At 37.1% G+C, this 25,773-nt stretch overlaps 1 protein-coding gene across 1 annotated transcript in view; it reads left to right on the forward strand.

Annotated features, from left to right (window-relative positions):
- The window catches only part of FAT2 (FAT atypical cadherin 2), an 88,411-nt gene that overhangs the window by 51,487 nt on the left and 11,151 nt on the right, over positions 1-25,773 (forward strand). The window contains exons 7-20 of the mRNA XM_026696631.2: positions 3,196-3,335; positions 6,215-6,490; positions 6,731-6,941; positions 7,945-11,991; positions 12,972-13,168; positions 13,505-13,658; positions 14,444-14,677; positions 15,247-15,633; positions 16,079-16,293; positions 17,326-17,463; positions 18,235-18,378; positions 18,851-19,048; positions 20,022-20,832; positions 22,221-22,366. Coding sequence (XP_026552416.2) covers positions 3,196-3,335; positions 6,215-6,490; positions 6,731-6,941; positions 7,945-11,991; positions 12,972-13,168; positions 13,505-13,658; positions 14,444-14,677; positions 15,247-15,633; positions 16,079-16,293; positions 17,326-17,463; positions 18,235-18,378; positions 18,851-19,048; positions 20,022-20,832; positions 22,221-22,366 — 7,298 coding nt within the window. The remainder of the gene's footprint in view (positions 1-3,195; positions 3,336-6,214; positions 6,491-6,730; positions 6,942-7,944; positions 11,992-12,971; positions 13,169-13,504; positions 13,659-14,443; positions 14,678-15,246; positions 15,634-16,078; positions 16,294-17,325; positions 17,464-18,234; positions 18,379-18,850; positions 19,049-20,021; positions 20,833-22,220; positions 22,367-25,773) is intronic.

The raw sequence follows: 25,773 nt of genomic DNA on the forward strand, positions 1-25,773 counted from the left end.
AGGAGAGCCACATCTCTCCTCCTCAGCTGGCCAAACTCCCTTTCCCGAAGGCGGTAGGAGCGGTGGTCAGAAATGGCCACCTCAAAGAAGAACTCAACCGGAAAAGAAAGTGCAGGAGGAAGATAAGAAGTGAAAGTTTTGGCTGACCGGGTTAAGTTGAAAAAGCAATAGCTAAGGTACCCTGGAATTTAAATTTTACAAAAGATAACATCGCTCCCAAAGAAGAGTCAGAAGCAGCGAAAGAAAGTGAAAAGGGAAAGGTTTTTTTTTCTTTTCTCTCCTTCCTTACATTGACAACTAAGAGATCTGAATAAGAAATCAGAAAAATCCGCTTTGGCATCAATAGGCAATTAAGCTGAAAATATAACTAAATGCCAAAGGGACAATAAAGATTTCTGGACATTAAAAACTTTTTCTTCTATGAGCAGGAAGGGAGAGAAAAAGAATAAGGAGAATGGAGGGAGGAGACTGCCTGGAATTAAAAAGAATCTAAAGTAAAATTTCAATAAGACTTCTAAAAGATAAATTTTTTACTGAAACTTTGCAACTAAATAGTAACCCCAGGAAGAGAAAGTGAAAAAGAAAGAAAGTGTAAAAAGAAACAGCTTGTGTGTATTTGGATTGCTTGGTGACTTTTGGATTTTTGGTTATTATATTTGAATGACTAAAATCAATTGGGTGGTTGTTTAAAATTTTTTACAATGGCATCACTTCTGGATGAATTGAAAATGGAACTTAAAAAGAACAAGAAGATGCAGAAGAAGGGAAGGGCTCTTTTGGCTTCATTTTTCAATTCTTAGAAATGGAGATCTGCAACTACGAGAAACAACAAGAAAAGACTGCAAAACAAGAAGACTGGGACAAAGAAGAAGCCATCTTTAATGAACAAGTAACTCTGTGTGGGGAAGAAAGGGGAAAGGGGGGAAAGAGAATGGAGAATTTAATACTTAAAAAAACAGCCAAAGAAGGGAAAAATAATTTGAAAAGTGGATATAATGTTGGAAAGCAACAGAAAAGGGGAATACAGAAGAGGGAAATGGAGGTGGAGAGACAGGGAGGTAAAAGGGGGAGAGAGAAGAAGAGAGAGGAGAAGGAAAGGAAAAGAAGTTACAAAGGTCCGGAGCAAGATATAAAGAAACAGGACCTATTTAGAGATAATGGGTGAAAATCTAACTGAAAGGGGATTCTGTAAAGGTACATGAGATTGTGTTGTTATATTTGAAATAGAAATAACTTTAGAAAATTGGAAACAACATATGATTAGAATGAGGGATAGAATGGTTAGTGTAATTTAGTGAAATGTTTGTTAATAAAATAAGTGAAATAAAATAAATGAGAAAATTGAATTAGGAAGGAACGGGAACATTTTAATGAGTCAATGTTTTATAAAATATAAGTGAAGAGGGGAGGGAATTAACTATGGAAAGTTTATAATTGTTCCCATAGAAGTATGATATTTATTTGAAAAGTAATGTGCAAAATGTTAAGATTTAAATGAATATTAATATTAATGATAGAATTGAATTGGAATGGATTGTTGTTTTAATTATATTATACATTTATAATTTTTTCTTTTTTCAAGAATACAGTGTGTAGTATTAGAATGTACCAAGCAGAATCTGAATGGAAGTTATGTATTATATTAAGTATTATAATTTTAGGGGAAAGATATAAAGGCGTCATACTCCAATCAGTGATTACAGGAGAAATTTTGTTTAATGAGAAAAGATAGTAGACAGTTGAAACCGGACAGACAAAGAATATAAGTACAATGATTTGAATTGAGATGAAATAAATAAAATAAAATTAAGAAAGTTAAAAGAGGGGAGAAGCCATGTAGAAAATGTAGAGTAGTAATAAGATATGGAATAGAATATAAAAATGAGCATGAACCTGAATTTGTGTCTGTACGAAGAGATGTAACCCGGGATTATGCTGCTATCAAAAAAGATGTTTTACTTGTATTTCTTTTCTTTTTGTGAAAACTCAAATAAAATTTATATACATAAAAAAAGCAAAACCATTTTACACGGAGGGAGGGGACATATTTTTCCCCCAGCATTCAAAACAATTACTTCTCTATCCTATGCGTTACCCTTCCATGGTTGTTTGAATTATATGAGACATGCATTTGTGAGTCTAATAGACAAACATTGATTCATGATCAAGAAGACTGTTTATACCAGGGGTCTCCAACCTTGGCAACTTTAAGCCTCAAGGACTTCAACTCCCAGAATTCTGGGAGTTGAAGTCCTCCAGGCTTAAAGTTGCCAAGGTTGGAGACCTCTGGTTTATACTGTTGGGGGGTGGGGTTAGCAGGAGTGTCTTCTTCCCTCTCTCTCTCTCTCTCTTCAGGAATCCCTCAATAGGGCAGCTAAAAGTAATTCTTCAGGTTATCCTTCAGCTTTATTTTACTGCTGCAACTATGCTCTTGGATGCATAGAATTTGGGTTCTTGTCTCAGTTTGATTAAGAATGGGAAAATCAAATGCTGCCTAATGCCTGGGGTATTCACAAATAAGTCAGTCAGATGTTGCCTAGTTTGAGTAATGAAACGTCCGCAAGAAAACAGCCAAGCTCCTGTTATTGGACAGACACACACCCATAAATGTGCACACACACATACATGCACGCACACACACACACACACACACACACACACAGAGTCCAGTATCATCCATTAAAGAATTACAAAAAAGGAAGTGAGCAGGGGAATGGACTGAAAAAGTCCTCCAGGAAATAGGGCAAGCCTCAACAGGGCATAAGCATGAGAGCGGAACTGGCTTAAGCATTGCACCTTGAAGTGGAGCCAGAATATATCCTCTCTCTGCCAATTTGCCCCAATATTCCCTGCTCTCCTGCCTTTCACTGGTTGATGTCAATCCCCTCCCTTTACCTTAAGTAACACTGCATTACAAGTAGACATTAGCTTCTTAAGTCAATACTGTATATTAAGTAAATAAACATAGATCAGTGGTGACAATAGAAACCTTTCACAGAGATTCCCCACCCAACTTTTATGCTATTCTGCTTCCTCCCACTAAATGTTTCTAATCAAACTCCATGAGTGAGCTTGTTACAAATGCTGCCAACAGCAAGGATTATTTTCCTCTGGTCCTCCCCAGGAGAGGCGGATGTTCAGACATCTAGCCTCCATCATAATTCTTTATTTCTAAAGTCCTCCCTCTCTTCCAAGGTGGTGATGATGCTATGAATTTCGACATCGAGAAGAGCACTGGCAGCATTGTTATTGCACGAACTCTAGATGCAAAGGAAAGATCAAACTACAATCTCACCATAGAAGTCACAGATGGATCAAGCATCATTAAGACACAGGTCAGTGCCTCAAAGTCCAGTTCATAATGGACTGTATATAGTGCTCACATCTGTTTTAGAAAAGTACTAGATATTCAAATGCCAGTTGAATTATTGCCTCAAGTTTTGAGTTAAACTTTCTCTAAAATGATCAATTTACCCAGTTCTCACACTCTGGTGGATTAGAACCAGTAAACAAAATATTGTCTATAATGTGATCACATTTGGGGAAGAAGGGTCCAAACTACTGTTGGTCATTCAGTGAGCCAAATAAACAGAGGGATATCCTTACTCAGAGATTTTTTCCTAAATCTCTACTTCAATAATTGATGATTGGAAATCCAAAAGGATTGCAAATTATCTACAAATACACTTCTAATTCCAGACTCTGCCAAGATCTATTGACTGTTGAGGAAGGCGAGATATAGAGCTGGTCTTTTTTTTTTTTTTTTTTACTTTTTCCCTCATATATGACCAATGTATGTTCCAATAAGCTACTTCAATAGAGCCTTGTCTAGCTGGAATTATAGACATGAGTTTCGTCTCTGAGTATTTTCATCTTTTATGGCAGCTGAGGACTGAAGTGTATTACTTCTATAGAGGAGATCTTTTAAGCAAAGATCTAGTCTGATTATTAGCTACTTTAAGCGATAATCTAGTCTGATCCTTACTTTATTAGAGGCTGTGAACATTATATGTAATGTTGAAAAGGGTAGGTAATCAATACTAAGAGTGCCTTTCCACTGGGATTCCGTAGTAGCTCACTGTCTTTTTGAATGTCTTAGAACTTTATTCTGTTACCATGTCATCTTTCAATACCTTGGCTAACATAACAATTCCAGTCCCAGAAACTTCTTTCTCTGCTTACTTTAACATAGATTGTTGGATAGGTAGAGAACCTGCTACTGCAAAATCATGGGCTTGGGTTTTACTGAAGAAAGGAAGTCCTTTTCCAAGATGGGTCTCAGGAAATGTGCTTTCTTTGAAATGTTGCCTCTAGAACAGGGCTGTCAAACTCCCGCCCTGCGGGCTGGATGCATCACACGCTGGCCACGCCCATGCCCAGATTAACGAAGGTGGGGAGGAAATTTTGATATGTCACATAACATCATTGTGGCGATGTAAGTTTGACAGCCTTGCTCTAGAACAATATCCTCTAATTTCCTGAGCTTGTTGTCTTTCAAGCAAATTTGAAAACCTGGATCTTCCCTCCCACCCTGGGATGAAATTCTATTTCTATTGGTTGTTTCTTAATTAGGTCTTATTCTTTTTAGTTTCCATTATTTTTAGTTTAGTTTCCATCAGAGTGGGCAGGCAGGGAATGTTGTGGGTCCCATCCCTGAGGGAGATAAACCTGGTGGGACCAGAAGAAGGGCCTTTTCTGTGGTGGTTCCCTCTTTCTGAAACATCATTCCCCCAGAGATTAGAATGGCCCCCTCTCTAATATTCTTCTGGAAGGCGCTGAAGGCCTGGGGAACCCAGAGCAGGATGGAGCCCATCAAATGGCTCATGTGATCTGCTGTCGTCAGGTTGGGGTTTTTTTTTTCAGATTTTTTTCTATTGTACTTTATTAATTTATTTAATTCTTTTTCTTAGTTTTTATTTTATTTTTTCTTAGACATGGTTTTACATTCTGCAAGCCACCTCGAGTCACCATGGGCGAATAGGCAGCAATATAAATTCAATAAATAAATAAGTAAATAATTTTTACTCGGGTGTAGACATTTTATGATGTATGGTGGAGAGGGGGACCACTACCAGTTGTTTTTTTTTATCATAAATGCCTAATGCTAGTTGAGTTGGGCAACTCCATACATTTCATAAAACAAATAAGTATTATTTAATTTGATACTTGCTTCGGGGTAAGTATATTGAGGCAGCCAAACCAGTCACTGCTCTATATTCATTTTGTTTCTTCACCAGCTGCTGCTTCCTGGCATCATTTCATTCTTCCTTTTTCTCCTTTACTATTACCATCTCAGTCTGGTTTGGCTACGTTTCCATTCATTTACATGTAACTAGCTGTAATAAACTAGATGATCTCATTTTGGGATGAAGTCCTGATATCATTACAATATATATTGTGCCATCAAATCAAACTTAGTATCAGCATCTGGCATCTTGGGATATCTGCCAGACCACCAGAATTTGAAATTTGCTGTAGGCTCATTTTATTATCTTCTTATGCAACCAGGTGCTTACAAGTAAAAGGTAGATTTAGCTGCCATAGTAATGTTTGACCAAGGTATAGTATTTTTAGCAATTCCTCGTGCAGATTCTCAAACCATAAAGATGACTTAACACAAGATACATTGTACAAACTCTCCCCTTTTCCACTAACAATCTGGAGCTACTTCGCATTAATTCATAAAGAAATAATAAGGTTACATGAATTTGTACATAAATAAGCATGAGAACTGTGAGAATAAGAAAAAGCAGGGTAAACTTCAAAAAGTGTGGAAGTGTCATCATTGGGCATTGGTTTGCATACATACACACTTTTGAAGCAGTTTGTTCAAGATAATGGATACCCAGAGGTGGGATTCAAAAGTTCCCACTACTGGTTCTGTGGGTGTGGCTTGGTGGGCATGGCTGCAGGGGTGGGATCATGCAAGAGACTTGTAGCGAATCGGTTCTTTGCCAGCTGATCTTCGGTACTACTGGTACGCCAGAATGGGCCAAACCAGTAGAATACCACCACTATGGATACCAAAGAAGAAATTTGAAGGCTCTAAAGTGAACAGTAGCAACACATGTCTTAGGAATTATTTAACCCATGGAACAGACCATGCACACAAATTGTGTATCCGAAGCCACGTTGTACCATCAGGGAAAGGAGATGCTTGCATAGCCCTATTACTGACCTTCTCTACTGTTTGCTTTTTGTCTTCTTCTCATAGGCTTACATCCATGTGATTGACATTAACCAGCATCCACCACGGTTTTTGGAGTACCACTATGAAGCTCGCATTCCAGAAGACACGCCCCCTGGGACAGAATTCCTTGGCGTCAGTGCAGCTGACCAGGATCATGGGAAAGCGTTGATCTACACCCTTCATAGCAGCTTAGATCCTAGGAGCTTGAAATTCTTTCAAATAGACCCAAGCCGTGGCATGCTGGTCACAGTATCAAACCTTGATGCTCAATCCATGCCACTGCATACTTTGACAGTTATGGTACGTGAGGAGCAGAAAATAAATGATTTGCTTAATTTCTATCCTCTTCTGTCTTACCTTATGGGCTGTGGGCAGATTGCAGCAGGGTTTCTAAAGTTTGTTTGTTGTATCTCATGATTTTTTTAAAAAGGTGGATAGAATGAGAAGGAATACATTCAAAATTATATTGCAAACTTAAATTTATTAGTAATGTAATATTGTTTAAACAAAATATCTGTGGTTGATTTGTTGGCTGTTCAGGTACGAGACCAGGATGTCCCTATCAAGCGAGACTTTGCCCGAATTGTCATTCATATCGAGGGCTGTAACAGCCACCCTCCACAGTTCACCAGCCTCCATTATAAAGCAGAAATTCTGAATGTGGCTTCAATTGGCACAGAAGTTGTGCAAGTCCGTGCTGTGGATCTAGATCAAGGAGTTAATGCTGAAGTCCACTATTGCTTTGAAGCAGGTAAGGTACCTATATGTACTGCCTTATGAAGATTTTTTGTCTATATGTTTAACTGCATCAATGATATATGTCAGATAAGCATATTGTTCTGAATCTACTATGTATTCAACATTAAATAAAATAAGAAAATTAGAGCCAACTGGACCATAAATATTTTCTGTTGTTTCCCTTCTTTGAACCAAACACTCCCTAACACTCCTCTTTGAATCAAAGGGCACATTTGTTGTTAATATTTGGGGGCTTCCCATCTTGGGCTGATGCTTCTTGACTCAAAGAATCAAATTATGAACAGACTGAGTCACGTGTTTGTTTTCCAGATACAGAAAGGTGAGAGAGGCATAGAACCAGGGTAAACGATACCAAACACCAGTCATTTTTCTTTCTGTGGGCAGGTTTTCCTGAACATACATGGTGTGTGTGTGTGTGTGTGTGTGTGTGTACACATGCATGTGACTACACATGCACATTAAAGTATGTTTAGAATTAAAGCAGGGAAATATGTGAGGAGATTTCAGAATGATTGGAAGATTGACAGAGGGTGACACCATTTTTTCTGCCTTCCAGAATTGTTTGCTGGACAGTTTTGAGAACAGGGTAAGAAAGTAAACAGACCTGCTTAAAGACAATCGTCTCTGATAACATCAGTGTCTCCAAGTCATCAGCTGATACAATTTAATTTATTTAAGAGAATGCTTAGGGAGTGTGGCATAATGACATCATCAAAGGGCTAGATCCAATGTTGTTTTTGCTTTCAGAGGAAATGGATACATTCATGCAGTAGAAATGTAATATACCTATTTTCATTAGTTTTAAAAAGACCTAATTGACCACACACAAAGAAGATAAGGCACGTTTTTTTTAAATCTACTTAAGAAAAACAACTTCTTCCCAGGGACTAAAAAAAGGGTACATTTAAATATAGCAAACTAATGTGATAGAAAACAATAAACATTGTAGAATTTAATTATGCTTTTTCATTTAAGATTTGTTTGTTTATTTTCAGGGAACAGCGGAGGCTTTTTCACTATCAACAAGTTATCTGGAATTATTACAGTTTCTCAGAAGTTAGATCAATCCAAGCAAGAAAGATTTGCTCTCACAGTAAAAGCAGAAGATCAAGGATTTCCCCAGCTGAAAGATTCAACTACTGTGAACATTTATATTAAGGCTTCTGATACTACTCCCCCACAGTTTACAGAAGAAGAATATGTTGTCGAGATCAGTGAATCTGCAGTCATTGGATCTCCAGTAATCCTTGTTTCGGCTATAAGCTCTTCATTTGTTACTTATGAAATAAAAGCTGGAGATAAAGAGGGCTTCTTTTCTATCAATTATCAATCTGGACTTATTTCTACCCAGAAGAGCTTAGATTTTGAACAGACTTCATCTTACCAGCTGAAAATTCGGGCCACCAACATGGCAGGATCATTTATGGATGTTCCAGTGTTTGTTTATCTCATAGACCAAAATGACAACCTGCCTATCTTTGATAAGCCTTCTTTTATTGGCTGGATCGATGAGAATATTCCATTTGGTAGCATAGTTGTGGATGAAAACAATGTACCGCTAGTGATAAATGCAACAGATGCTGACCAAGATTCTAATGCTTTGTTGATTTATGAAATTTTGGAGATGGAAGCCATGACTTTTTTCAAAATAGACCAAACTATGGGCACTCTTACTACTTGTGCTGATATAGATTATGAACATAATACAGTTTTTCACTTTGGTGTCCATGTTCATGATAGTGGCAACCCCATTTTGTTTGCTTCCAAACCTGTTCAAGTCACCATTTATATCAGAAATATAAACGACTGTCCTCCAGTATTTATCAAAAGTTTTTATGACCTTTCTGTGATACTTCCTATTCATGATGGTATGGAACTTTTAAAAGTTAATGCAAAAGATGCAGACTCTGAAGTAATCTATAGCATAGCCGAAGGAAACCTTACGAATACTTTTTTCATCCACAAAACAACTGGTGCTATCTCTGTAGTAAATCATACTAATGTAGGAAACTATCATGAATTTACAATTAGAGCTGGAGATGGTTTATACGTGGCTGGTACATTGGTCAGACTACATTTTACTGAACCACAGGACAGCATTTTAAAATTTGATCAAGATGTATATTTAGCCACAGTAAAGGAAAATTCCACAGAATCTCAGATTATTATTGTTCTTGGTGTTATTGGGAATCAACTGAATGAACCCCTTTTTTACTCTATCTTGAATGGCACAGAGTGGTTCAGAATGATTCCATCTTCAGGAGTGCTACAGACCAAGAACGTGAAGTTTGATCGTGAAATTCAAGATGTGTATGAAATAGCAGTGGAAGTAAAAGATGTTAGAAATCCACCAGGGGTATCTCAAGCAATTGTAAGAATAATAGTGGATGATATTAATGATAATCCACCCCAGTTTGAAAACCTACCTTATTATATAGCAATACCGGCTGGCACTGAGCCAGGTGATATTATCTTTACGGTTTCTGCAACAGATCAGGATCTGGGAAATAACGGAGTCATTTTTTACTCCTTTGTAGAAGAGTACCAGCATTTCTGGATTGACACCTATTCAGGAGACATCTCACTCAAACAACCACTTGATTTGAAAACTTTAAATAAATACACACTGAGTATTATTGCCCGAGATGGTGGTGAGCCTCCCTTGTATGCTGAGGAAGAGATTACCATAATGGTGAAGAACAAATCTAGCCCTCTGTTCCCGAGTCTCTTTTATACTGCAAAGGTGCCTGAAAGCAATCCCCCCTACACACCCATTCTCCACCTCCAGGCCCGAAGTCCTGAAGGATTACGCTTGATATATAATATTGTGGAAAAAGACGCTCTCAGACTGTTCCACATTGATTTCAAGACCGGCATGCTTATGGCCACAAGCCAATTGGATTATGAATCTGATACAAAACATACATTTACTGTCAGAGCTACAGAAACAGCAACGGGTTCCTATTCAGAAGCAATTGTGGAAGTTCATGTTGAGGATGTTAATGATAATTTTCCGTTATTTTCACAGACAGTTTATACTGTATCTATTTCAGAGGATGTGCCAGCTCAGACCCCTGTAATTCAGCTCTTGGTTACTGACCAAGATTCAGGGTGGAACAAGCTTGTTTCATATCAGATTTTAGAGGATCGCTCAGAATCCTCACAGTTCTTTAGCATTGATGGCAGCACTGGTGAAATATCAACAACTCAAGGTCTAGATTATGAAATGAACCGCGAATTTCATATTAAAGTGAGAGCCACAGACCATGGGCTGCCCCCACTCAGCAATGAAGTTCTTGTGATCGTCAGCGTGCTGGATATCAATGACAACCCACCACAATTCAGTCAACTTCAGTATCAGGCTAATGTGAGTAAAATGGTCAGCTGTGGTCAGGTTGTTGTAAAGGTACAGGCTTTTGATCCTGACAGCAGAGATACTCCTAGACTGGAATATATGATACTTTCAGGAAATGAGAAAAGGCATTTCACAATGGATAGCACTTCTGGTATCATTTCTACACTAAACCACTGCAAAAAAAATCTGGAATCATTTTACGGTCTTAGAGTTTCTGCTTCAGATGGAGTTTTTAAAGCCACTGTGCCAGTATATATCAATACAACTAATGTAAATAAATATAGCCCAGCATTTCAACGGGATGTTTATGAAGTTGTGTTAGCTGAAAATACAAAAGTAGGAACTGAAGTGATCGAGTTGTCAGCTATTGACCCAGATGATGGTGCTTATGGCACCATAAATTATATCATCATAAACAAGCTTGGCCAGGAGAAGTTTCTAATCGATGACAAGGGGCGCATTGAAACTCTGCAGAAACTGGACAGAGAAAATTCTACAGAAAGAGTTGTTGATATTAAAATCATGGCCAAGGATGGGGGAGGAAAGGTGGCATTTTGCACTGTTAAAATAATACTTACAGATGAAAATGACAATCGACCTCAGTTCAAAGCTTCTGAATACCTGTTGTCTATCCGGTCCGATATGAGAAAGGGATCTCCAGTCATTCAAGTTTTAGCTTATGACGCTGATGAAGGAGTAAATGCTGATGTCATCTACTCTGTTGATAGAGTCATTACAGAAGATGTGATTGAGATTAACACTGCCACAGGTGTTATCGTAGTCAAGGAGAGTCTCAAGGGACTAGAAAACCAAACTCTGAAATTTGGAGTCAAAGCTGAAGATGCCAAGCCTCCCAACTGGCATTCAGTTGTCCCAGTGAAGCTTCAAGTTGTTCCAAGGGAAGTGTCTTTGCCAAGGTTTTCTGAGCCATTATATACTTTCTCAGCATATGAAGATCTCCCAGAAGGTTCAGAAATAGGATTAGTTCGAGCTATAGGAAAAGAACCCATCATCTACAGTCTGGTAGAAGGAACCTCTGCTGAAAGTAATGAGGAAGAGATATTCACTTTGGATAAGCAAACAGGGATCTTGACTGTTCAGAAGCCAATGGACTATGAAAAGATGAAATGGTACCAAGTAGATGTCTTAGCTCGTTCTTCATATAAGAATACTGAGTTGTTCTCTTTAGTAACCATCAACATCCACGTAAAAGATGTCAATGATAACAAACCTATTTTTGAGGCAGATCCTTACAGAGCTTTTGTCATGGAGAACATGCCAGCAGGGACTCCTGTGATTCAGATAACTGCTAATGACCAGGATACTGGAAGTGATGGGCAAGTGACCTATAGCCTAGGATCAGGATTAAGCTATATCAGAGATTTTTTCACTATTGATAGTGAAAATGGCTGGATTATGACCCTTAAAGAACTAGACTGTGAAGTTCAGAATAGCTACAAATTTTTTGTTGTAGCTTCAGATCATGGAAAGAAGATCCAATTTTCTTCTCAAACTCTAGTAGAAGTCACTGTCACTGATGAAAATGATAATGCTCCAGAGTTCTCCAAACAAATTTACAAAGGATCGGTTGTTGAGAATGCTGAGCCTGGGCAGATGATAACCATTCTTAATAGTATTGACAGAGATCTTTCAGAAGAAAATAGACAGGTTGTGTGTTACATCACTGGTATGTATCTATATTTGTTAAGATTTGGTAAAAAGTGGAGAGGGTGCTTTGGATAAATTTACTTAACTTTGAACAGCACCCTTTTCTATAAATTAATCTTGTGATATCTCTGCAGTGGCAAATGTAAGATGATTTTCATTATTAACAGTGGCCATTTGATGCAACAGATGCCTTATCAGGAGATATTTTGAGACTAAATGTGTAGAGAAATAGCTACATGCCAATATTCCAAGAAAGAGTACTTTCTATTGGGTCTTATTATATAGAGAACTTCTACACCAGGCCCAATAATTGCTATAAGAAAAATTCTGATCTAAAATGCATTGTGATTTAACTGTGTGACATTTATCTGACTCTAGAACATCATTGCTGTTAGTCAAATGCAGCTGCATTATTTCAAACCTGCAGTTTTAATTCCAGTCCTGAATTAAATTTCTGACCAACGATCAAAAGTTAATTATGCATTTATTTCATGTCAATTGTATACTCTAACCAACTAATATATGTGTCCTTGCATGCCAAATATAAACTATGGAGGCACATTTTATAATTTGTGATTTATTCAGCATAGATATAGAATAGAACTAAGAAGAATTGCATTTCACTGTAATATATCAAAGAAATCACTTCTCAAATTGTCAGTGTAGATTGAAACATTGTCCAGCATACCAAAGAATGGTTTAATCAGTTCCCTATGTATCTTCATAATTAATAGTCGGTATCTATTATAAAATTGTCCCTACCCACAGACTGAAGGATAATAAAATAGCTGCTTCAGTACATACCATAATCAGTCTCCTGGTTAAATGTTATGAATTAACTCAGAATCAGTTATCTATGTGATATCAAGTAAGTTTTCTGGTTCTACACATAACATAGGTGAACAATATCTAGAAGACTCCAGGTATATGCCTCTTTTTGTTATTTTGAAACCTGAAACACTTTCTTTTCATAACCATATATATTCTCTGTCTTATCAGAAGGAGATGTTATGGGGCAATTTGGTATCACTGAAGTTGATGGGAAATGGAAGGTTTTTTCCAAGAAGCTTCTGGACAGGGAAGAAACAGAAAAATATCTGCTCAAAGTCATGGTATCTGATGGAAAATTTCAAGCAGCCACAGAAGTGGAGATTTTAGTCCTTGATGTTAACGATAACAGCCCTGAATGCAAGCAGGTAATTGTAGATCTATGTAAAAGGCTTCATTCTGAAATTATACAAACATGTACACACAGGCTCTGTATTGATATGGTGCCAGAGTTGACCTGGAGAATGCACAATTATAGAGCAATTATTTTAATAATTACTCACCTGAACAAAACTTCTATTACTCATTTTGGAGGATTCATGAATTATTATTACCTTGGAATAACATAATGTTGGATAGCATTAGGGTAACAGGAAGGGGCCCATCTGTAACACTTCAGTGTTATTGGTTAACAAAAAGGTATATTGTTCGTGTGGATTAATGTTAACCTTTTAACTTGATAAAATAATTTTCTTCCTTTCCAGACACTGTACGAAGGGAAAGTTTCAGAGATTGCATCCCAAGGATTTTCTGTTCTTAAAGTGTTGGCTACAGATGTTGATGCTGGTAGCAATGGTCAGATCACTTACAGCCTTCATGGAGTTGGTGCTGAGGATTTTAGACTGGACTCTTATACAGGTAAAATTATTACATCCTTTTAAAGGAACAGTTTTGCTGTTCATACTCATTCCTTCACCACATATTAGAATTAACAATATAGTTTGCTCCTGTTTACTATAAAGCAGAGGTAGGCAGACTTTTCGATGTATCTTGAAGACTTCTTCAATTGAACTATTAAGACTGGTATTTCTCTCTTCTGTCCTCTTATTGTAAACTGTTGGTAGGATTTCCCCAAGAAAAACTATTTAATTTAGTGTAAAATATTATTCACTTCTCATGCACCAAAACTTACTGTAATAGTCTTGTCTGGTGTTTTCCTTCTTGTTCTTAGGATGCAAGAAGACTTTGCATTAAGAAATCCGGTTTCCTTGGGTACTACCTTCTAGGGCTCCTATAAAACTTAAAATAGATTCATTCTTTGTGTGAATGAGTATGCATGGGTATTTTTTTGCAAAATAGTCTTATAAAAGATTAGCCCAAAGCTGAAAAGTTATTACAATTTATTTCAATTTATTGACCACCCAATTCCAGTGGAAATACAAAGATTCCTTAGATATCAATCCATAGAATATTATAGTTTTTAGATAATACAATTCTAAAGAGTTCTGTGATGCCCATGAATAGGGGAATAAAAGATATATTTTTTAATCTTTGGTAAGCATTTATAGTCATATCCTTTTTTCTATTTGCCTGGCTCTATTTCTTAAAATGTTTTAAAATGTACAGTTGCATAGAAGAAATTTTGCCCATAATGATACTGAAAGTCCTGCACCAAATCTTTGTCTTCCAACTATACTTACTAGGAGAACTGACTACTTCTACGTTATTGGACCGGGAACTGAATTCAAAGTATCACCTTGTTGCCAAGGCAACAGATGGAGGGGGGCGTTTTTGCCAGATGGAAATTACTGTGCACATAGATGATATAAATGACAATGCTCCCAGGTTCTATCCCAGTCATTATGCTGTAGCCATATATGATAATACATCAATAAAAACGCCCATTGCAGTTGTTTTTGCAAAGGATCCTGATGAAAGTAAGTTGTTCCCAAATCTTAAATCATGTGTGGTTGTTTTCAATGCTTAAAGGAGATACATATTTTTGTTTTTGAGGTTACCTATTAACTTTTTCTTTTAAGTGAATAGACGCTGGGTCAGCTTGATAGATTCACAACAGATTTCCACATTGGTGACATCTTTATATGTAACATAGTATTTTATAATAAATAAAAGATTGGGAAATAATAACTAGTTGTAGACCTGTTATGTAAGAGGAGATAGAATGTATCATGTATTTGAGATATATTTTTCAACATTCAATCAGGGTGGACATTGTATGTTGAATGTTAATGGTATATTTGTTATTTGTTCCACACACTTTTTTATTATTGTACTTTGTTCAGTTGAGGGGGGGGGTCATTTTTTGTTTGTAGTTGATGCCTTCTTTTTTTTTCTTTTGTACTTTAACTTTGGAGATATTGTTTAAAAAAATAAAAACATAAGTCATGACAGGTACTAGTTTCCCTTCCGTTCATCCTGTTTCTAAAAGAATAATTCCCGAATCAAGTGAATTCTTGCATGACGTTTCTCATTTGATATTTTCCAGGTCTCAATAGTGAGGTGAGATATCACCTTGCTGAGTCAGCTAATGGCCATTTTTCAGTCAATGAGGTAACTGGTGTAATCCTTCTAGAGAAGCCTCTTAAGGAATCCCCTTCAGTTCTGGAGTTGACTGTGTTGGCCGAGGACAGGGGGGTTCCACAGTCCCTCTCTTCCTTTACTACTGTGACTGTCTCAGTTGTGGATCTAAAAGAATATCTGCCAGTATTTCTCAGCACAGAATATTTAATTGAGGTAAAGGAGAATGTGGCTGTTGGGACAGAAGTTTTGAATCTATCTACCTTGACAAGAAGTACTGTTGCAAACACGGAGATTAGATATGAAATCACAAGCGGAAATTATCTTGGGAAGTTCAGGCTCCATTCAAGCACTGGTGAGTTCTTTGTTCAGCAAATAATCCAGTCTACCAATTGCTTTCTTATAACAAGATTGATTTTATCCCTGTTCTATTTCTTTACTAATTTAATTATGAACATATTAAGATTTCAGACAGAGAAGGAATTTAGAGAAATGTCAAAGCTATTCTTCCTTCCTTGTATTTACTTTTTAATGTTCCTACTCAAAACTCAATAAATGTTGAAATTTCTAATTAAAAATATTGATTTATCTGAGATAAGTTGATGTGCCCATAAAGCAGTTCATGTGGCAATCCTATTACCACTAGATGGCACCCAATGACCTTCAAGTTTGGGTTGCTTGATTGTTTTGAATGGTTAAAAAATTTCAAAGTAGCCAGTTTGCATAAGAGTTTCGGCTGTTTTACTTTGTGTTTGTGTGTGTGTGTGTGTGTGTGTGTTTAATTCTATCTTTATTCGTAGGCATCCTGTACATTAATGGAACTCTGGATTTTGAAGTTGCCCATGAATATTATTTAACCATCGAGGGTATACGAAAAACTTCTACATCTTTCAGTGATGTCACAATGATTTTGATCAATGTCACAGACATAAATGATCATGTGCCAGAATTTGGCCAAGATCTCTATATTGCCAACATCAGTGAGGATGCAGCCATTGGTGAAATAGTGTTCACGGTGAGACATAATCACAATCAGGGTGGACAACATTCTGTGGGATGCAAGCCACATTTTACAGTGTTGCACAGGGGTCTGCCTTTTGTGTTTTTCTATCTGGATTTTTGAGGGATCTTCAGGAAGACCTATTGCTATTAGAAGTTACAATTATTCCTACTTCATAGCTTGCACTGTAGTTTGTATTGTTTTTGCTCAAAATGACAGGAATCTACCCTACTAATTGTTGCACCATCATTAACAGTGGAATCCAGGGACCTGAAAAAAAGCTTCAGGGTCTGCTTGCCCAGGCAATCTTTTCCTGACTAAAGCCATGCCAAAATGATGAAACATACACCATAACATTATGATGCAACTTCCAACTTTTCATAGTTATTTTTATTGCAATACTGCAGGCAAGGGCATAAGAGGCAGAGCTTGCTTCATGTCATCATTATATATATTTTATCACTGGCACTCCCACTCCCCTTACTCTATAGTTCCTATGTCTGTTTATGGCTTTGGGACTATAGGTTGTCCAAGCCAGGCCCATGCTGCAAACTCATTTCTCCTGCTCTCATTTTGTGTTTTGCTATCTTGGAAGAACTATGAATAATAGGAGTTGACTCCTGTTAACAGGGAAATGGTAAAGACAAAAATAGAATGGCATTGTTGAAGTCAAATTGGCTATCTCTCGTCTTTTCTATAGTCAGACAAGGCTACTAGAAACAAGGCTACTATAGTCAGACAAGGCTACTAGGAGTTTGATATTAGAGGGAGGAGGAAGGGAAGGGAAGGGAAGGGAAGGAAGGAAGGAAGGAAAGGAAGGAAAGGAAAGGAAAGGAAAGGAAAGGAAAGGAAAGGAAAGGAAAGGAAAGGAAAGGAAAGGAAGATATCAAATCAGTGTAGAAAAGCCAAACATTGATTACATTAATAATCAATCCCAAAATTAATATCTTCTATAAAAAGTTGGAACTGGCACAGTCAATGATATTGTGCCTACAAAGAGGACTGTCTGTGTTTGTTGTTATTACTGCATTTTTATCCTTTTGACAGGTTTTAGCGAATGATAAGGATGGCTTGATGAACAATCAAATCACATATTCTATTGTGGAAGGAAATCCATTAAGTCATTTCATGATTGATCCCAAAGCTGGAGAAATCTATACTGCCAAACACTTGGATAGAGAAGAAGTGAGTAACATGATTCCCTTTGATACTGAAAATAAAATCTCTGAGTCATATCTCCACAAGACGTGTTGCAAGAGAAATTCATAATGCCCCTCTCCTGACATATAAGAACCAAGAAAAACCTACTTACCATTTTTTGACCTTAGAAAGATTCCAGATGCAGCTCTAAAATGATAGGAAGTGCTGTTCAGTGGGGCTGTGCAAACATTTGAAAAAGATCCAAAGAATCTTTATAGTTGTCTCACACAGTTGATTTAAAAACTGCTCACAGCTCCCTCTACATCTGAGTGTGTGCACAGTCATCTCAGCAATTTCTGCACATTGCAAAGAACCCTTTTAATTGCTTTGCACAGCCCTAATACATGGCAAGGAGTGATATTTGTTAATAGACGGACGCAGGCATGAGTTTATTGATTTGGTGCATTACTTCTCCATTTGAGAAGTGCCTTGATTAGAAAACAAAAGTACAACTGTTTTCTTTATTTAGAATCCATTATTGGAGTTGATCAATGAGTTATGGGTACGAAAGATGTCATGTAATAAATTCTCATTATTTGTGTGGTGGAATTTGGGGGGAGGTCAGAAGAAACTAACCATCTGTATTAAAAACTGGAATGCCTTATTTAATCATCACTGTTTGGTTAACATGCTGTTTCTCAAACTTGGCAAAATCTGGAATTTGAAGTTCACAAATCTTAAAGTTGCCAAGTTTGAGAATCACTGGGTTAATAGTTGTTGGAGTTATAAATTTTCCAAATATGTTATATTTTTTAGATAGCCAGCTATTCTCTCAAAATCCAAGCCATGGACAATGGAGAGACAGCTCTTTCCAGTGACACCATCGTACTCATTCATGTGTCTGATGTTAATGACAACCCACCTAGGTTTTTTCAGCTCAATTACAGTGTTGCAGTTCAGGTAAGCTAATCATTCACAGAGACCAACCTTACCCAATTAGTCTTTTACAGAGATAATCTTGAAAGTTGCCAAGTTAATCATAGGGTTGCCAAAGACCCAGAGATAGCAGAAACTTAGTAGCAGGAAGAAATCAGTCAGTTGCAATCCCATTGTTTCATTCATTTAAAGGTTGCTACATATAGCCATTGAATTTGATTGGATTTATAGACAGGAATGTGCACTTGTGATCAGCAGATATCTTATAGCAATAGTAGACAAGTTACCATAGTCCCTTAACATTCAAATAAGTACGAAATAAACATGTTTGGGACATGTTTATTATGCACATAATAATGATCTTTAGATTAATTTACAGACCTTTCTTCTGTTTGTATCTTTTTAATCATTCTGTCTTCTCTCGCTTTTCCTCCAAAACAAGGGAGACTGATTTCTTTTTTCTAATTAATCTGCTTTTCTCCCACTAACATTTCAGGAGAACTCTCCAATTGGCACCAGTGTTCTCGAGCTAATTGTGAGTGACAGAGATTCCCCAGAGAATGGACCACCATACAATTTTCAAATTGTTGAGGGAAATGAAGGAAAGGCATTCCAGATTAACCAGGCCGGAGTGTTAGTGACATCATCTACCTTGAACAGAAGAACAAAGGAACAATATCTTCTGCAAGTCCAGGTAGATGTATACCTGGATCAACTTGAAACTTAATAGGAAGAAGGTCATTGGATCTTTTTTTTTTTTGACAAGGAGTGACCAAGGAAAGGTAGATAAGGGGCTGCCAAATTAGTCAGCCATTATGGAAAAGAATAGTTCAGGGAACATCTGTTCACTACTATAGACTACTGTTCACCAAATACCACCGGCTTGTACAGTGAAACTCTGTATCAAAAGAAAATCCCAGCCTCTTTTCAGAAATAAAATACTAGAATCCAAGTATAAGTTTTGACAATTTTCTAAAAAACAAACAAACCCAGTCTTATATAATGCCTGTAGAATCTATCAAAATTGGATTTCATTACAGACCCTCTGGAATGTTGTTGAAACATATAGAGACCAATAATATTTAAAAATGAAGTCAACAGAATATGAAAGCTCATAAGTGTATTTTGCAGAAGGGGCATTGTGTCCCTTAATTCCCAAAGATATTTTCATTGGATCTCACTGTAATCATTCAAAAATGCAACTGGTATCTTTTCAGCATTTTATATATCCAGTTTACTGCCTAAGTTAGACTTCTTTCCTGCTAGTACTTAAAATATGCAAGGAGAGCTGTCGTAGCTGTTGTATTGAAATAGATGTTTCTTGAGAATAATAACAAGAAAGACATTTTGTTGGCTGATGGAAGAAATGGCTATTGGCCTAAATAGCAATAGCAATTAGACTTATATGCTGCTTCATAGAGCTTTTTACTCTTTAAGCATTTTACATAGTCCGCATATTGCACCCACAATCTGAGTCCTCATTTTACTGACCTCGGAAGGATGGAAGGCTGAATCAGCCTTGAGCCTGGTGAGATTCAAACTGCCAAATTGCAGGCAGCCAGCAGGATTGGATTTCTTGCCTTGTGGCTTAAGTAAGCAGATCAGATATACAAGAAAAGTATGTAAGTTCTGGTGGTAATAAAGATTTTTCTAATTTTGTCCAATAGGTTGTTGATAGTGGTCGCCCTCCTCTTTCTTCTTCAGCATTTATAAGCATCTACGTGATACAACAAAGCCAGTACCCTCCTTCCGCACTTCCTCTCGAGATCTTCATCACAACCAATGAAAGAACCTTCCGAGGTGGAGTTCTTGGCAAAATTCATGCCACTGATCGAGATCCCCATGATACTCTATTGTACAGCTTTGTGTCAGTAGTCCCTGAAAAGAAACAATTCTCTGTGGGACTTTCAGATGGAAAAATAATTGCAACCGAAGGTCTCCAACATGGCCACTATTCTCTGAATGTAAGTGTGAGTGATGGAACCTTTTCAACCATAACCAGAGTCCAGGTTCATGTATGGTCCTTCAGCCAGGATGCCCTTGATAAAGCTGTGACACTGCATTTCCGTCATCTTAACCCAGAAGAATTTATAAGTGACCATTGGCGCAACCTGCAGCGGTTTCTGGGGAATATCTTAGAGACAAAGCGACAGAATGTCCACATGGCTAGCTTGCAACCTTCAGAGGCTTCTAATGGGGTAGATCTTCTGTTGGCAGTTGGAGAACCCCAATATTCGCTCTATAAGCCCAGCTTCATTGCTACCCGGATTTCTCAGTCGACTGAAGAAATGGACCAGCGAGTTGGGCTGCGAGTAAAGAAAGTGACCTATGTCCCATGCCATGAAGTCAACTGTATCATTCAACGCACTTGCAAAGAAACCTTTCAACTTGATCCAGGCACAGTGTTCACATATAGTTCTGCCCGATTCAGTGTGCTCACTCCTCGGCACAGTTTGGAACAGATCTGCTCTTGCAATGGTGAGAAAATATTGCTGTTTAAGATCATCATTTCCCCTACTTTGTAAAACAGATATTGCAATGTTCTCTGGCAGTGCTTGTTATGGTACAATGTCTGGAATGTTTTAATTCTGAACTCTGGCATTTTACTGCATTTTGTTCAGATTGCTAGACCATGTAGATACTTGCCTGTGAAGTTGGAAAAAAAATTTCCCACTAAGGTTCAAAACTGAGTTTAGGGGAAAAAAATGCTTCCCAAATCTGAGAAAATAGCTAATTTATTACAAATATAGATTTAACCCTATAGAATTCCCAGTGGTATCTTAGTAAGTTTTACTGTCTTTTGTCCTATCTCATGACCTTCAAAATTAACTCTATCCTGCACATTAATCTTGATTCCACCAATAATGGAATAGATAGGTATGGAAAAAAGCTCCTTCTCTGACATCTGGCAGAGCAGCAAAGCATGACATATTTGTTGGGAAATGTCATTTATTCAGTGCCTCTAAGAGATATCAGGCTCTTTCTAAGCCAGAGAAGAATTTCCGTGCCAAACATAATTAGTCCATTATTGCGGAACGATCTCTCCATCCTCCCTCCCAAAGAACCTTTGGACAAATACATCTTGTGCAGCATCTGAACTCTTTTCTAGGTTGGGAGATACTACTTGTGTTGTTCAAGCCTTAGTCATCTCCCTATTGGTCTATTGCAAAATGCTCTATGTGGGGATGCTGTAGAAGAGCATTTGGAAGCTTCAGCTGGTCCAGAATGCAGGGGCGCATGCAATAGTGGGCACACAATGGAATGCCCACGTAACACTATTGTTATGTGAACTGCACAGGCTCCCAGTAGAGTTCTGAGCACAATTCAAGATGCTGGCCATTATCTTTTACAGCCCTACATGTCACAAGTCCAGGTTATATATGACACTACCTATCCCTGATGATTCCTAAATTTGGTATGATGTTTAAGCACCCAGTCTCCTTACTGAAGTAGTTCTGCCTGATGGTGTCTCAGAAGTGTGCTATGATATGGCAGATGCCTTATAGACTAGCCTCCCCAAGAAATACAGATGGCCTTTATTTTGCTGGCTTCAGACAGTGAAATTCTGGCTTTTCCTTCAAGCAATGGGGCCAGGATATGGATGGAGCCAGCATGGTATGATTAATAGCTACAAGTTTTATCACAGCCTTAACATTGTTTTAATATATTTTTTTAATTATAATGCAGTTTTGATTGTTGTTTGCTGTTCTCTTCTGTTAGATGAGAAGCTGTATACCTTTAATCAACAAACAACACAAATAAGTTTGAACAGTAACATGTTTTTAATGTATTTTATTAGCTGTGAAGCGCAATTGTTTGCAGCTGTTCTTTTTTCAGCCTGTAACTTTCTTTGCATATATTGTCAGGCACAGCTTTGAGGTTCAGTGGGCACAGTTACATATGGTATCACCATCAAGGCAAACGGGATTGGCAGATGCACTTCCATTTACAAACCCACCAGCTTCATGCCATATTGCTTACAACCAATGGAAGCAACAGTGCTGTTCTACAGGTAGGATTCATCTGTCCTCTGATCGTACAATTCAGCCTTTTCTTCGTTTGCCATAAAACCACTCCTCAAGACTGAAACCAGCACGGTTTCCTTGCCTTCTGGATAAGAATGTTTACTTATATATAAAATTGCAATTAGCCAAATAAAAGGGTTTCTGGCAGATACAGTAAGTTCCTCTTAATCTGGTTTCCTGGACAAACACATTCCTTGAACCTAATGCTGCCACCATTATCTCAGTAGAAATTTGTGTCTTTCAAATGGATGAATTGAATTGGAGAAGCAAAAGTCGATTTGGATGTACAGGAGATACGTGATCAGTAAAAATAATTAAAATGATGCAATAAATACGTAGAAAATACTTGATAAAATAGGTACAGGTAAGATGTGTTACAGGGAAAAGATATAAAATGTCTTAATCTAACATAATTTTACCTTTGGCGGTAAAGGGCTTGATAAGAGGATAAGGGCATTTGTTGCATGTAATTTCAGGAGGAAAATAGTGTAACAATTTCTGTTTCAGTGTGTTTAGATCACAGTGTCTTCATCTAGACTCAGTAGGAAGGCAACCTGCATTTGCTGTTGTAGTTTTCACCAGCAACACTTTAGCATTTTGGGTTCTTTCCTCAATGATTTCTTCTCTTTCTCAACTTGAATAATATCCTCTTGTCCAGTAAGGTCACTTCTGATTTACACTTTGCTGATTCTGTACTTTCTTTGTATTTTCTTCTCCCACTTCTCTTCCCTTCCCATTCCTTTTCTTAATATTTAAATGCCTGCTGTTAAGCATGACATCACCACCATCAAAGTGCTTTAACTCTGGCCATAGGCATCCTAACCTAAACTCAGTAGAATATCACCTTTAGAGACATTTAGTGACATTACAATGCAAATCCACCCCTTTAATACCTGGCCCAACACAGGACATAAGCATATAAATTACAAGGTTGTGTCTTGCCATTTGTCCCTCTGCCCCACCCTTTTACATATGCATTTCCAGCAATGAAGTTCATTGAGTTTTAGCAGCTATACCAACTGCAAAGATTTAGAGAACTGCAGGATCAGTCAACCTGTCAACTGGGAACATTCTGAGTAAACGATGAAGTAACCCTTCTGTAAGCACCTTGAACATTATGTTATTAATGTTGAATTATTGCCTACTATTGAATATTATTATGCTTTGCCTCCTGCTCATTAGCATGAACTAATAAAAACCTAATGAATAAGCTTATCTCATTTATCTATAGGGGAATTTTATTAGTAGATTGTGGGAACATAATGTAATTTGTGGGCATAATATATTTGATCTCAGCAAAGGACTCCTAAGGTTATTTCATGATCAGCAAGCTTGCTTAAGTGTAAGTTGAAGGATACAACTATTAAGGGACTTACAAACTTTACCTCGTGAATCGAATTGGAAGGAAGAGATACTAGGTGGGATTCCACAGGGTTTGATGCCTCTTGGTGTCCTTCAGTATTTTTATTTATGACTTGAAGGATGATGAAGTGGAGGATATATATTATCATAATTACATGAAATTTAATAGAGGTACGCAAATGAAAAAGAAGTTAAATGTACAAATATTGGGGAGAGAAGCAGCACAGTGGAGACAGTAGCAGTTAATTCTTTTTGTTGTCACTGTTCATAATTTGACAGGCAGTTCATTTGTCAGACTGAAATTTCCCAAGTTAATTGCCAGTATAGTTGATTTGATCTGCTGTGCCAGTCTCTGCTCCTTGAATCTAAATTGTTAGTATTGACTAGGCTACTAGAACTGGGCTTCCGAACTTTGGACATCCATTAGATGACAGCAAAAAGATCCTGAAAACAAATTTGATTCCATCATCTGATGGTCAATCCAGGTTTTTTACCAGAGCAATTCAGATCTGGCAAGCAATATTGTCGGCTGTTATTGCTATATTTTTATTCTTTTTTATTAATTGCAAGCAACCTTGAATCATGTAAATGCATTAACTGTATGGGATATACCTGTTTTTAATCAGTCAATCTATGTTTGCAAAAAAAACCCGACAGGTTATTGCCCAACATCTCTACATTCTATATCAAAGCTACTCAAGTAGAATGCATCTTTTTCTTGTATGTTTCATCCATTTGAAATTAGATATAGTAGTGATTTGAAAGCCATACTTCCTGCATTCAGTGGAAAGAATGCTGTAACGGGCCTGTAATTAAATAAATAAATATATATATGTATGTATATGTAACTGGAAAAGGCAGTCACAGGGATCTTTGTAGGTATCCAATGCTTAAGAAAAGTTATATAAAAATAAAGAGAGAAACCAGTTGGATAATAACATTGTTCAGCCAGGTGGATGACAATTTGCAATCTGCTTTTGCGTATTTTGTATTCTAAGCCAAGGCTAAAAATAATTTGTGTTGCAGTTTGTTTGCCTTGGCTATGTCTCAGTTTTCACACATTTTCTCATTTCCACTGAAATGTTTGTGTAGAGACTATTTATTTATTAGAGTAGAATTCCCAGTTTGCTCAGATATCCATACAATGATGATAAAGGAACTGGGGCAGTGCTGAGCATTATTGGAAATCTAATATTAGAGTCTTTTGAAAGGCAATCTCTGCTTAGAAGGTCTGTCCTGATCAGTGGTACCATTCTATATCACAATATATTTTACTTTCTATGTTTTCGTTGATTCATAGTAGCAAGGTGTGTTTTTAGATTATGAGATAAATCTTATTTTATGCATTGCCAAAAGCCATAATGACAGAAGACCGGGTACAAGTTTAAGAAAGTTAAAGCACATACAATCTTAGTAAAATGAAACATGTAAGATCTACAATATAGAGTCAATAAGATCAACGCATTTTGTACTAAACAAAACAAAATCTCATCGGCTGCCTAATGAGGTAACTCTTAAGTATAACACTTTCTGCTTTCAAGTTAATTATTCAAGAGCCTTTAAACCACTCACATACTCATCCAAGTTTACAATCTAATCCAATTGAGATCTGGAACAATGTTACATATTGACCTAAAGGAAAATATGCTTTCATTCTCTGGGTCTATTTGTCCTAACTATTTTTTGTTCCGGCCTCTATCTCTCTTTTGCAACCATTGATAGAACTTATTCCAAGTATCATAGTATTCAGAATGTGATATGATAGAGGATTTAATCAAGTAGCATAGATAAAACAACTGTAACAAAAATTAATATTGTACAAATAATATGAATGTTAATGGTTTAGTAATATCCTTGAATGTATGGCAGAGTAATGCCAGAATGGTTGCAATGTGTTTGATATTTATATTTGTAAACAATAAAAAAAAATATAATCGGAAAATATGGTTTCATTCACAGATCGTAAAGCTTTTCCTCTATTAATAGAGGGATGGATAGATCATGCCATAGGTATATGATTTAAAGTACTTCA

Source organism: Pseudonaja textilis, chromosome 2 (genome assembly GCF_049901715.1).
Source record: "Pseudonaja textilis isolate UNSWEBS1 chromosome 2, rPseTex1.2, whole genome shotgun sequence".
Lineage (NCBI taxonomy): Eukaryota > Metazoa > Chordata > Lepidosauria > Squamata > Elapidae > Pseudonaja > Pseudonaja textilis.